At 48.6% G+C, this 14,014-nt stretch overlaps 1 protein-coding gene across 3 annotated transcripts in view; it reads left to right on the top strand.

The window, feature by feature from the left end:
• ANAPC4 (anaphase promoting complex subunit 4) overlaps window positions 1–14,014 on the top strand; it is a 131,607-nt gene that overhangs the window by 114,635 nt on the left and 2,958 nt on the right. For all 3 annotated transcript variants that reach the window (XM_077456874.1, XM_077456875.1, XM_077456876.1), the window contains exon 28: window positions 10,589–10,712. In XM_077456874.1, the coding sequence (XP_077313000.1) occupies window positions 10,589–10,712 (124 nt within the window). The remainder of the gene's footprint in view (window positions 1–10,588; window positions 10,713–14,014) is intronic.

A 14,014-nucleotide genomic window follows, 5' to 3' on the forward strand; every position in this document is an offset into this window, starting at 1 on the left:
GCCAGGGTTGTTGGGAAGAGGCCCTTGTCCTCATCAACATGGGAAGAAGGTGCTTTGGGGTGGGGGGGCCGCAGGGCCCCCCTTCCCCAAAGCACCCCCCATGTTGAGGGCACGCGGCCTGTTACGGCTTAGGAGGGGGGGCGCTCTCTCGTCCCCACCCCCTTTCCTGACCGGCTTGCGTGCTCGGATAAGGGTCTTATATGGACTTTTGGGGAGACCCCATGCCGTTTTTTCGGCGTAGGTCTTCCCCTTTTAAGTCCATACCAGGTGACGGGGCCAGCGACGAGTCAATCTCACCGCCAAAGGCGGCGACATTGACCTCCTGCCCTAGTCCCGTCTACCCTGGAGCCGTGTTCAAAATGAACGGACTTTTCTCCGTGTGCGGGAAAGTCCGTTCATTTCAAAAGTCCGGCGGACTAGCACACAGACGACCGGACAATTTTGAGGGGAAAAAAAGTCCGTCGGAGCCTACACACAAATTTTCATTATGGCAATTCGGGTATTTTACCCATCTATGAAGGTCCCTTGATTATTTCAACTTCTAATTACATTACATCACTGTGTATATATATATATATATATATATATATATATATGTACTTATTGTTATTAATATTTTTTATTTTTTACATCAATGTATGTTTATCTACTGAATTGTGGTTTATTCTGTACTTTACATATGTTTGATCTGCGATTCATTGTATAGAGGCTTGATGCCCCTAGTGTTTTTTAGAGGCTTGATGCCCAAAATACTTGTTAATAATATATGAACTGCAAAACATAAATAAACTCAATTTTCCCAGTCACTTGACTTATCCATTTACTGCTGTGTGCTTCATTTAAAGTCCCATCTTTCTCTCTCCTCCCCTTATAAACTATTTTGATAAGTTTATTTACAAGGAGTGGGGGAAACTACAGCGAACCTTTTCAGTCCCGAAAAACGCATGGCAGTACGTTACCACTTTGAGGAGAGTCTCCTGAAGAAATGGACATCTCCGATTGTTGACCCCCCGGTATCCAGGTTAAATAACCACGATTCCGGTGGAAGGTACTACTGCTTTCAAAGATCCTGCCGACAGAAGGGCCGAGGCGGCTGCACTGTGGTGGGGTCAGCGTTGTGGCCAGTGTTAGCCATGGCCCTGGTGTCACAGCCGCATAATGAATGGGCTAAATTGTTGCACCGTGAATTGGAGAAGCAGCAAGCTTTCCCAGTCTGCGGGGAGCTGGCGGACCAGTTGGTGCAGGGCCTCAAGTATGTCTGTGATGTGGCCTTAGATACGGACCCTTGCTCTCTAGATCACCAGTATCGGTAGTAGTGCTACGTCGCCTGATTTGGCTGAAATACTGATCTGCGGACCAGGCGTCTAAAGCCCCATACACACTATCAGATTATCTGCTGAGTTTTTCCTTCAGATTTACCAAAACCATGTAGTAGAAGGGCCTGCCTGATTGCATACACATTGAAACTCCTAAGGTTTGTCCTCGTATTATATGGTTTTGGTAAATCTGAAGGAAAAACTCAGCAGATAATCTGATAGTGTGTATGGGGCTTAAGAAAGCACTGGCCTAACGGACTTGCCCTTCCAGGGAGAGAGGCTATTTGGAGCCTCTCTGGATGACATTATTAAGAATGTTACTGGGGGTAAGAGTACGTTGCTCCCATAGTCCAGGAAAGCGAAGGAGCCACGCCGTAGGCAAGGGCCCTCCTTTTCCGCTCAGAAGCAGATTTTTCTCCCGCTGGGTCGGCAGGTAAGCGTTCCCAGTTTGACAAAGTGCCTGCTGAGGCACAAAAGTGTCCCTGGTTTCACAAGCCAAACAAGTCTCCGAGCAAATCTGTTACCGCGTGAAGGTTTGCTCCCGCCCGACTCTCAGGATGGGTCGTCTTTGGGGGTTTGCAGCCCGGTGGACCTCCCTACTTTTCGGCCAGTGGGTCTGCGAACTGGTTTCCTCAGGGTACAAGATAGAGTTCTTTCTTGTGCGCCAAACAGATTTTTTTTCCTCCGTCCTTCATCTTCTTCCGGCTTGTTGGGAGGCCCTGTTTGGGGCAGCACAGGACCTGCTGCTGCGCGGGGTGATAGTACCTGTACCGATGCCGGAAAGGTTTCAGGGATTCTACTCCAATCTGTTTGTAGTCCCAAAGAAGAAAGGGGTCCGTCCGGTCCTGGACCTCAACAGCTTTGTGAAGGTGCAAAGGTTCAGGATGGAATCACTTCGCTCAGTGGTCACTGCACTCCATCAGGGGGATTTTCTGGCATCCCTGGACATCAAGGACGCATACTTGCATGTCCCCATATGCATCAAGCATCAGAAGTTCCTGCGATTTGCGGTCGAGGACGAGTACTACCAATTTGTACCTCTTCCTTTTGGCCTGGCATCGGCACCAAGAGGCTTCACCAAGGTGCTAGCCCCAATTTTGGCTTTGCTACGGCAGCGAGGGATCACAATTATGGGTTACCTGGACAACCTCCTTCTGAGGGCAGCTTCCACCTCAGAATTAAGGGAGGATGTGGCAATCACCATGCAAACTCTTCAGGAGTTTGGTTTGGTACTGAACCTACAGAAGTCGGTGTTGGTGCTCACTCGACGCTTGGAGTACCTGGGCCTGCTTCTGGACTCCTCGGAGGCGAGAGTCTTTCTTCCTTCGGACAAGCTGCAGACTCTTCAAGCTGGGTATTATCGACTGATTTATGCTTTTCCCCCACTCAAACTTCTACCACATCTGCTTCGCAGAGTGGAGGCCGAGGGGATTCCGGTAATTCGGATTGCCCCAGATTGGCCTCAGCGTCCGTGGTACGCCGACATAGTAGGAATGATGGTGAATGTTCCTTGGTGACTGCCGTTGCGAGAGGACCTTCTGTCGCAAGGTCCAATACTTCATCCTGCTTTACAGTCACTGGCTTTAACGGCATGGCTGTTGAAAGCCAGGTGCTAAGGGACCAGATTCGGTAATATCCACTATGTTGAGGTCACAGAAGTCATCTTCTCTGAAGATTTATCATTGTATGTGGAAGGCCTACATCTCCATGTGTGAGGAGATGGGGTGGCGTCCACGTACATATTCAGTTTCCAGGATCCTGCTGTTTTTGCAGCGAGGAGTGGATCAGAAACTTGCATTAAGCACCATTAAGGGGCAGATAACAGCTTTGTCTGTCTTTTTTCAGCGTCCCTTGGCAACTCATTCATTGGTGAGTACATTTGTTCAGGGGGTTCGACATGTGGCCCCTCCGGTTGGGCCACGCCACCTCCATGGGATTTGAATCTGGTGCTCTCGGTGCTTCATAAACCGCTGTTTGAAAACATTAGGGAGATTCCCTTATTGACACTCTCTCAAAAAGTAGTCTTTCTAGTGGCCATTACATCTGCCAGGAAGGTTTCTGAGTTGGCGGCCTTGTCTTGTAAGTCTCCCTACTTGATCCTCCACAAGGATAAGGCAATGCTGTGTCCGCAGCCTTTGTTTCTTCCAAAGGTTGTTTCAGCCTTTCATTTAAATGAGGACATTGTGCTTCCGTCCTTATGTCCTCGGCCGTCACACCCCAAAGAGGTGGCTTTGCATTCCTTGGACGTGGTCCGGGCTCTGCTGTTGTATCTGTCTGCTACGGCTCTTTTTCGGAGGTGGGACTCGCTGTTTGTGTCGGTTGCTTGTCCGAAGAAGGGACTATCGGTCTCATTGGCCACCATTTCTCAGTGGATCAGACAGATTGTAGTTCAGGCTTATGCCATAAGGGGACGGGCGCCCCCCTTTCCTGTCATGGCACATGCTACCTGGGTAATTGGTGCCCCTTGAGCTTTTCAACATCAATTGTCCATTTCCCAGGTGTGTAAGGCAGCGACCTGGTTGTCCGTTCACCCTTTTACAAAATTTTACAAGGTTGATGTGAACGCATCTTCGGATGCTTGCTTCAGCCGCAAGGTTTTGCAGGCGGATGTTTAAAGCGGGAGTCCGCCGGGACTCCGCGTTTTTTTTTTTTTTTTAAAGTCAGCAGCTACAAATACTGCAGCTGCTGACTTTTAAAATAGTGACACTTACCTGTCCAGCGCATCCGCGATGTCGGCACCCGAAGCCGATCTCTAGATCGACACTCGAGTGCTGGCGCCCGCATCTTGGGTATGGGAATCAGGAAATGGAGCCTTTCGGCTTCATTTCCCGGTTCCCTACTGCGCATGCGCGAGCCGCGCTGCGCAATGAGGACAGTCCCCGCTGCCTCTGGGATCTGTGTGTTTCCCAGCAGGCAGCGGGGCACTTGCGGAAGGGGGCGGGCACTTGCGGAAAGGGGCGTAATGTACGCCCCTTTCCGCAGAGAGCTAGCCCGGAAGTGGGTGCAGTTACCTGGATTATCCAGGTAACTGCACCCCCCTCCCCCTGAAAGGTGCCAATTGTGGCGCCGGAGGGGGGGAGGAATCCGATGAGCGGAAGGTCCATTTTAGGGTGGACCTCCGCTTTAAGGTTGCAACTCCTCTGTTGAGGAGCTCTGGTTGTTATGGGTGGAGTTATTGTTGTTTGCTGTTCCCACCCCTCGTTTCTTTGACACCGTAAAATCCCTTTCTCTGAAGTTCATTGACGGACACAGCACCCACCCCTCCTATTTATGTTTGTATTACTTTTGATGAACTGAGCTGCTGGATGCAGTGTGAGGGGTTACAGCCAGTAGGATCGCCCCCTGGGCGATACTGTGCAAGTGTTGCTGTTTTTAACACTTCCTGCCTAGTCCTCTCCTAAAGGGGCAATATAACCCTAAGGTCAAGGTGAACGTGTCCGTCAATGAACTTCAGAGAAAAGGATTTTACGATGGATACAAAAACCTATTATATATATGTTTGGGGGTTCTGAATAATTTTATAGCAAAAAAAATTTTTTTACATGCAGGAGTGCTGACATTTGCGCGGTATGGAAGTGGTTAAGGGTGTGAACACTTATGCAACCGTATTATTTTCGTTTTTTACTTTTACTTTCCTTTACCTAAAAGATTTCAGTTTGTTTTTCAACTGAGTTGTACAGTTTATAGGTCACATTAAAGGTGAAAAAAGTTCTGAAATTATTTATCCTTACCTCATTTTTTTTATATCACAGAAACCTGACATTTTAACAGGGGTGTGTAGACTTTATATATCCACTGTAATTTACAGAAATGTCAAAATTTGTATTTTGTATTTTCTTATACTCCTGGAGCACCTGAAATGTACTCACCCGCCACTTTATTAGGTACACCTTGCTAATACCGGGACCCCTTTTACCTTCAGAACTGCCTTAATTCTTTGTGGCATAGATTGCACAAGGTGTTGGAAACATTCCTTGGATGTCGGTCCATATTTACATGATAGCATCATGAGTTGCTGCAGATTTGTCGGCTGTACATCATTAAGCGAATCTGCCATTCCACCACACCTCAAAGGAGCTCTATTGGATTGAGATCTGGTGACTATGGAGGCCATTGGAGTACAGTGAGCAAATGTCATGATCGGTGAACCAGATTGAGCTTTGGGACATGGTGCATTATCCTGCTGGAAGTAGCCATCAGAATATGTGCACGTTGTAGTGATAAAGAGATGGACATGGTCAGCAAAAATACTCAGGTAGGCTGTGACATTTAAACAATACTCAGTTGGTACTAAGGGGCCCAAAGCGTGCGAAGAAAATATCCCATACACCATTACACCACCACCAGCCTGAACTGTTGATATTTAGGGCTAATGCACATAGGATATTTTTACAGCTGCTGTTAGGGGTGTCTGATGTTTTTCTTAACTGCTTCTAAACGCCCCTTCATGTTAGCCTATGTATCCATGCACACATAAACTGGCATAAGTGTTTAGGGGCATTAGAAACAAACGACAGCCTGTCTGTTCAGGAGCAGAAGCTGTTGAGCTGTAAAAACGCTGTTAAGCCGCTTCAAGTGTTTTTTTTTTTTTTTCACGTCAAAAATCAATGGTTCCCCATGAGAGCCAATTGATTTGAATAGATGTCTGATCTGACTTCCAGTGCGCTAAGGATCTTGAAGAGTAACCCCACGGCAAAATGGGGAAAAAAAACCAGCGTGGGGGTCCCCCCAAGATCCATACCAGACCCTTATCCGAGCATGCTGCCCGGGAGGTCTGTGGGGGGGGGGGGGCCCACCGGAATCTGGAAGCCCCCTTTAACAAGGGGGCCTCCCCACCCTATGTGAATGAGCATTGGTACATCATACCCCTACCCATTTACCCCCCAAAAAAGTGTCTCAAAAACATTACACAGGTTTTTGACAAAGTAAACATGGGGACAAGGTACTTTGGGGTGGAGGGAGTACCGAGTGCTGATTTTAATAGAAGTCGCATCATAATGATCCGACTTGCAGTGTGACTTGTGTGCTAAGTGTCTTGAAGAGGAACCCCAAGTCAATGGAAAAATTTTTTTTTTTAAATGCCGTGGGGTACTCCCCAAGATCCATACCAGAAAGCTACATACACCATCACAGGATGGTACTTTAAAGATCCTGTGATCTTCTATCAACAGCCGGCTGGGTGATAGGCTGGATACCCTTATCCTTTTAGTCTCCCCAGCCTGGCCAGCGAGCGTGTGCAGACCAGAGCTCCGCGCTGGGTTGGCCAGGACATGCCCCCAGCTCCAGGGGCGGTGGGTGTAATGCCCCAGGGCACACATATGACCAGGCTACTGATGCCTGCGTCACAGTGTACCGGGCCAGCAGCCACCCCGTACTGATCGACGAGTGGGTCTGTGATAGAATGTCTCCCAGCTCTTCGGGACTGGTAAGTACAGCTCTCCCTGCCTCAGTGGGGCTGAGCAGCTGGGCATTCCCTGGGAGGTCGATTCAGGGTTCCCTCACCTCCCTCTCTTCTCTCCCTGTCCCCATCTCCCCCTCCCGTGGGGGATGCTGCATGGGCCACTGAGCGGTGTGTGTGCCATAGACAGGGGCGCCCTGGGGGGGCTCTCACCTGGGGGGGACTGCGCTGGATAGCTGTGCCCTGGATGTGTGTAGGTCTCTCCCCTGAGGTGTCTGGAGGCTGTGTCTACTGATGGCTGTAGCGCTGTTTTACCACCATTTCTCTGCCTGTTTTTCACTGTCTTCATTGCATACAGTGCTCAGCGGCCATGTTTGGTGTGACCAGGAAGCAGCATGCTCTGTCTCCATTTTCTTGTAGTCCATTTTTCAGCTTCAGCGCTATTCAGAACAGCTCAGCACAATGCGTTTGATCTCCTATGCATCTGGGAGCTGACACAGGACACAGGCACACCTAGCTGGACGGCGCAGAACTCGGTCAGGGTGGTGAGTCTTGGGGGAAGTCCTGCCCCCCTCAGCCAGCAGCAGTTAGGACAGTGATGGTCCACCCTCCTAAGTCCCCAACAGGTGGCAGATAGGGTAGGGTCAGCATGGCTTCAGAAACTGGTGTTTCTTCCCCCGGAAATCCAGGCAATTGCAACCGGTTCACCTGCAGACAGTGCAGTGTCTCTGGATGCTTTATCTGCGGTGCTTAATTAGTTTGTTGCCAAGATGGAGGCGGTGCGTGGGTGCAAAGGTGGTAAAAAACGGCCCCTGCCCCCCGTCCTCTGGGGAGAGCTCTGATGCAGACTTGGGCCCTGCTGAGGCTGGTGACCCCTGTTCTGTCATTTCAGACGACGCTGACCAGGACCAATTGGACAGTGAGGATGAGTCTCCGGGTCCGTGCGCGACAAAGCGCTTGTTGAAGCTCTGATCACAGCTGTGCGTGATACCCTGAAGTTCAGAAGCCAGCAGATCCCTCTGCTGATATAGCGGTCCCTTTTGGGTCCCGTAAGCCAGCCCATACACTTAAGGTGTTATTGTATCTGACTTATTTTGATAAGTTCATATACAAGGAATGGGGTCGACCGCAACGGACCTTTTCGGTCCCAAAGTACATGGCAGTGCATTACCCCTTTGATGAAAGCCTTCTCAAAAAGTGGTCGGCTCCTCCGGTAGTGGACCCCCCAATATCCAGGTTAAACAAGGTAACCACGATCCCGGTAGAGGGGACTCCTGCTTTTAAGGACCCTACGGACAGGAAGGCCGAGGCTGTGGCTCGTTCCTTGTTTACGGTTGTGGGGTCAGTAATGCGACCAGTACTGGCATCCGCACTTACTGAGTGGGCAAAACTTTTGCACCGCGAATTGAGGGAGCAACAGGCTTCCCCTGTCTGCGTGGAACTAGCAGACCAGTTAGTGCAAGGCCTTAAAGAGGGATTCCACTGGAAACAAAAATATTAAAAGCCAGCAGTTATAAATACTACAGCTGCTGACTTTTAATAAATGGACACTCACCTGTCCCAGGGTCCAGCGATGTCGGCAGCCGAGACCGATCGATCGCTCGGCTCTCGGCTGCTGCCGCCGCCATTCTCCGTGAGGGAATCAGGAGGTTAAGCATTGCTGCTTCACTTCCCGGTTCCCTACTACGCATGCGCGAGTCGCGCGGCGGAATACGAATGGTCCGCACTGGTCTCTGGGACCCGTGTGTTTCCCAGCAGACAGCGAGCCGGGACAGGAAACAGCATAGACTCCTGTGGGAGTCTATGCCTGGAAGTGGGTGCAAATACCTGTCTTAGACAGGTATCTGCACCCCCTCCCCCCTGAAAGGTGCCAACTGTGACACCGGAGGGGGGGAGGGTTCCGATGAGCGGAAGTTCCACTTTAGGGTGGAACCCCGCTTTAAGTACATTTGTGATGCAGCCCTGGATACCCTTCCTCTGTTATTCAGGGCTTCAACGTCAGCAGTGGTGCTGAGGTGCCTGATTTGGCTAAAATGCTGGTCGGCTGACCAGGCATCTAAGAAAGCCCTGACGGATTTACCCTTCCTGGGTGAACGGCTCTTTGGAGCCTCATTAGATGAAATTATTAAAAATGCCACAGGTGGTAAGAGTACGCTCCTCCCACAGGCCAGAAAGGCTAAGGAGCCACGCAGTAAGCAAGGGCCCTCTTTTTTCCGCTCACAAATGGCATTTTCGTCCGCCCAGGGCTTCGGGTAAGCATCCCCAGTCCGACTTCTAAAGGACAAAAGCGTCCCTGGAACCGCAAGCCTGCGAGCAAAAGTGCTACCGCATATAGGTTTGCCCCGCCCACACCCTGTGCATGAGCCCAAAGCAGGATGGATCCATGCTTTCATATTGTTTACACCAAATTCTGATCCACCATCTGAATGTCCCAGCTGAAATCACAACTCCTAAAACCAGGCGTTTTTACAGTCTTCTATTGTCAAATTTTGGTAAATTGTAGCCTTAATTTCCTGTTAGCTGACAGGAGTGGCACCCGTTGTCATCTTCTGCTACTTTAGCCCATCTGCTTCAAGGTTCGATATGTGTTGTGTGTTCAGAGATGGTATTCTACATACCTTGGTTGTAATGAGTGGTTTTTTTTTTTTGGTTTGTTTTTTTTGTTACTGTTGCCTTTCTATCATCCAGAACCAGTCTGCCCATTCTCCTCTGACACTGGAAATTCTATGTAAACCCTAGAGATGGTTGTGCATAAAAATCCCAGTATATCAGCAGTTTTTGAAATACTCAGACCAGCCTATGTGGCACCAACAACCATGCCACGTTCAAAGTCACTTAAATCTCCTGATGCTCGGTTTGATCTTCAGCAAGTCGTCTTCACCATGTCAGGATGCCTAAATGCATTGAGTTGCTGCCATGTGATTGGCTGATTAGCAAACAATTGAACAGGTGTACCTAATAAAGTGACCTGCGAGTGTATAAGAATCGGGCATATGACTTGTGCCAGCAGCTGCACATAGATTGTACAAAGACAAATATTCAGTAGGGTCAACCACAGAAAAACACACATGTAGCTTCCTGGGACCCTTAAAGTGGAAGTAAACTCCCCTATCGTTTTCAGCCAAGGAAGCTGCCATCTTTGCCTCTGTTTAATCTTCAACTGCTATGGTGCTGCACATGTGATTCGTTATGACACCAGCCATTGGATAGTTTGATAGTTTGGCTGAGGGCACAACCAATGTGCATTCCCAGAATGCCTTTTTTTTTTTTTTAAATCGATGGGTTTACTTCCACTTTAATCCTTAGCGGATCCGCTCACCGGGGGTGTCACTCCGCTGATTCCCACTGAGCAGGTCAACGACGGGTCCAGGGCAGGGAGGGACATGTCAGAGCCCTCCTGCACTCTATGGGAAGAGGGTTTGAGAAAACGCAGCATGTCTGTTTTCATCCGATCGATGGATGGCAAACTCATCGCCATCCGTCTGTTTTCAGCGGATCTTGACGGATCGAATGGCAGCCGGTTGTCAACGGACACGTCTGCTGAGATCTGCCTCCCTATACAAGTCAATAGGTGGCCCGCTGAGGTCTTCCTGAAAAACGGACAGGTGGATCTTTGCGGGCTGATCATGTGAAAGGGGCCTTAGGAATAACATCTCATGTTGTGTATGACCCACATTATTTTCTTTGTGTCACAATGTTGCGTTTTTCTTCTCTCCATTGCATCTGTTCAAACTGCCCTAATAAAAATGGATTGAAATAATGTATAAAAAGATTGACTGTCATTTATTGCAATCATGTCTGAGCCAATAATAATCACTCTGATTCCGTGTACTTTCACTAATCATGCAACTTTATTTCTGTGACATTTATACAGACTAGAGGAGCAGCATGCTGACATACCTACCCACACCTTCTTTCTGGAGAGTCAGTGGAGACTGCTGGAAAACATGAAAGCTCAGTATGTGTCTGTGAATGGTATACGCAAAGTGGCTTGTGTGGTAAGTGTTTTCAGCAACTAAATAAAGGAGAATAACCCAGATAGCTTAGACTTTAATATAAAGGCAGTCCCCGGGTTACAAACTGAGACAACAGGAAGTGAGAGGACATCTACCCCCCGAAGAGAAATTCACTCCGGGAAGGGTTATTATGGGGCACAACAACCCAACTTTTGCAAAATCTAATTGTCATTGGGGCAGAAAATGAGGTGAAATCTTCTGAACAGGGGCACAGACCGTAAAGCTTCATGCACACGAGATGCTGTTAAACGCGTATTCAGAGGCAGTTGGACACTTTTCAACTGCCCCTGAACTCATTCAATGTTATCCTATGTGTCCCTGTACACAGTCTAGTTTTTTGCCATTTTTATGCAGTTGCGTTTAACCTAGTTTTTCCAGAAACAAAAAAAAATGGGTTCAGACGTAAATGTTTCCATGTTTCAGATGCAAAACGCCGCTACCACGGTTTGCAGCGTTTTAGTTTATAAGCGCTTTTAAAGGTGACCTATTTTTTTTTTTACACTAAAAATCTCAAATGATGAAAAACCATTAAAAAAAAATATTTTAAGCAATTGCAGGTGGACAATCCACAACTTGTGGCAAGTGGACAATCCACAACTTGTGGCAGGGGGCAAGTGACATGGCAGGTGGACAATCCACAACTTGTGGCAAGTGGACAATCAACAACTTGTGGCTAGTGACATGGCAGGTGGCAAGTGGACAATCCACAACTTGGCAAGTGATGGGGCAAGTGGACAATCCACAACTTGTGGCAGGTGGCAAGTGACGTGGCAAGTGGACAATCCACAACTTATGGCAAGTGATGGGGCAAGTGGACAATCCACAACTTGGCAAGTGATGGGGCAAGTGGACAATCCACAACTTGTGGCAAGTGGACAATCCACAACTTGTGCCTAGTGACGTGGCAAGTGGACAATCAACAACTTGTGGCTAGTGACATGGCAGGTGGCAAGTGGACAATCCACAACTTGTGGCAGGTGACGTGGCAAGTGGACAATCCACAACTTGTGGCTAGTGACGTGGCAGGTGGCAAGTGGACAATCCACAACTTGTGGCAGGTGACAAGTGGACAATCCACAACTTGTGGCAGGTGACGTGGCAAGTGGACAATCAACAACTTGTGGCTAGTGACATGGCAGGTGGCATGTGGACAATCCACAACTTGGCAAGTGACGGGGCAAGTGGACAATCCACAACTTGTGGCAGGTGGCAAGTGACGTGGCAAGTGGACAATCAACAACTTGTGGCAGGTGACGTGGCAAGTGGACAATCCACAACTTGTGGCAGGTGGCAAGTGACGTGGCAAGTGGACAATCAACAACTTGTGGCAGGTGACGTGGCAAGTGGACAATCCACAACTTGTGGCAAGTGGACAATCCACAACTTGTGGCAGGTGACGTGGCAAGTGGACAATCCACAACTTGTGGCAGGTGACGTGGCAAGTGGACAATCCACAACTTGTGGCAGGTGACGTGGCAAGTGGACAATCCACAACTTGTGGCAGGTGACGTGGCAAGTGGAGAAGCCACAACTTGTGGCAAGTGGACAATCCACAACTTGTGGCAAGTGGACAATAAACAACTTGTGGCAAGTGGACAATCCACAACTTGTGGCAAGTGGACAATCCACAACTTGTGGCAAGTGGACAATCCACAACTTGTGGCAAGTGGACAATCCACAACTTGTGGCAAGTGGACAATCCACAACTTGTGGCAAGTGGACAATCCACAACTTGTGGCAAGTGGACAATCCACAACTTGTGGCAAGTGACGCGGCAGGTGGACAATCCACAACTTGTGGCAGGTGAAGTGGCAAGTGATATGGCAAGTGGACAATCCACAACTTGTGGCAAGTGGACAATCCACAACTTGTGGCAGGCGACGTGGCAAGTGACGTGGCAGGTGGACAATCCACAACTTGTGGCAAGTGACATGGCAAGTGGACAATCCACAACTTGTGGCAAGTGACATGGCAAGTGGACAATCCACAACTTGTGGCAAGTGGACAATCCACGTGTTGCAGGTGACGTGGCAAATGGACAATCCACAACTTGTGGCAAGTGGACAATCCACAACTTGTGGCAGGCGACGTGGCAGGTGGACAATCCACAACTTGTGGCAAGTGACATGGCAAGTGGACAATCCACAACTTGTGGCAAGTAGACAATCCACGTGTGGCAGGTGACGTGGCAAATGGACAATCCACAACTTGTGGCAAGTGACGCGGCAGGTGGACAATCCACAACTTGTGGCAGGTGAAGTGGCAAGTGATATGGCAAGTGGACAATCCACAACTTGTGGCAAGTGGACAATCCACGTGTTGCAGGTGACGTGGCAAATGGACAATCCACAACTTGTGGCAGGCGACGTGGCAAGTGGACAATCCACAACTTGTGGCAAGTGGACAATCCACGTGTTGCAGGTGACGTGGCAAATGGACAATCCACAACTTGTGGCAGGCGACGTGGCAAGTGGACAATTCACAACTTGTGGCAGGTGATGTGGCAAGTGACATGGCAAGTGAACAAGCCACAACTTGTGGCAAGTGACGTGGCAAGTGGACAATCCACAACTTGTGGCAGGTGACGTGGCAAGTGGACAATCCACGTGTGGCAGGTGACGTGGCAAATGGACAATCCACAACTTGTGGCAGGTGACGTGGCAAGTGAATAAGCCACAACTTGTGGCAGGTGAAGTGGCAAGTGACACGCTAAATACAAGTACACTGCTGCTACTTACTCTGGTCTCACAAAATTGCTGAAATAGTTAATACTGTTTTTTGAGCTGGGGAGGGTCTATGATGTTAGCTTAACTAAACGCTTCTAGACGCAAACGCAGTAAAACACCACAAAATCGCTGTAAAACGGGCGTTTCTAAACGCTGGTTTCAGCTTTTAAAAACATGCGTCCATCAGAGTTTGCATCTGTGTCTCGTGTGCATGAAGCCTAAAACAAATGTTACATGGGGTGATAACCCTTCCCTATGCAATCTATAAAAATAAAAAAAAGTTACATTTCTTTTTGGGCTGGAGTTGCACTTATAAAAAATATACTTGTTCAAACTTACATACAAATTAAACCTAAAGTTTTACTAAACCCAATGATCTCAATATAGTTCATCTGCCCTCTCACAGTGCCCACAGATTATAAATCATCTTTTTACATTAAAATACTGTCACTATGTACCCTTTTGGCTGATCTGTATACCACAGCCATATGATAAACTGCAGGGTCTGCTAGAGTGCTGAGTTTTCAGGAAGTAGAGGATTTCCACTATAGCCTGTGT

Source organism: Lithobates pipiens, unplaced genomic scaffold (genome assembly GCF_037356315.1).
Source record: "Lithobates pipiens isolate NorthernLeopardFrog02 unplaced genomic scaffold, aLitPip1_a1.2 Scaffold_27, whole genome shotgun sequence".
In the NCBI taxonomy this organism is placed as follows: Eukaryota; Metazoa; Chordata; class Amphibia; order Anura; family Ranidae; genus Lithobates; species Lithobates pipiens.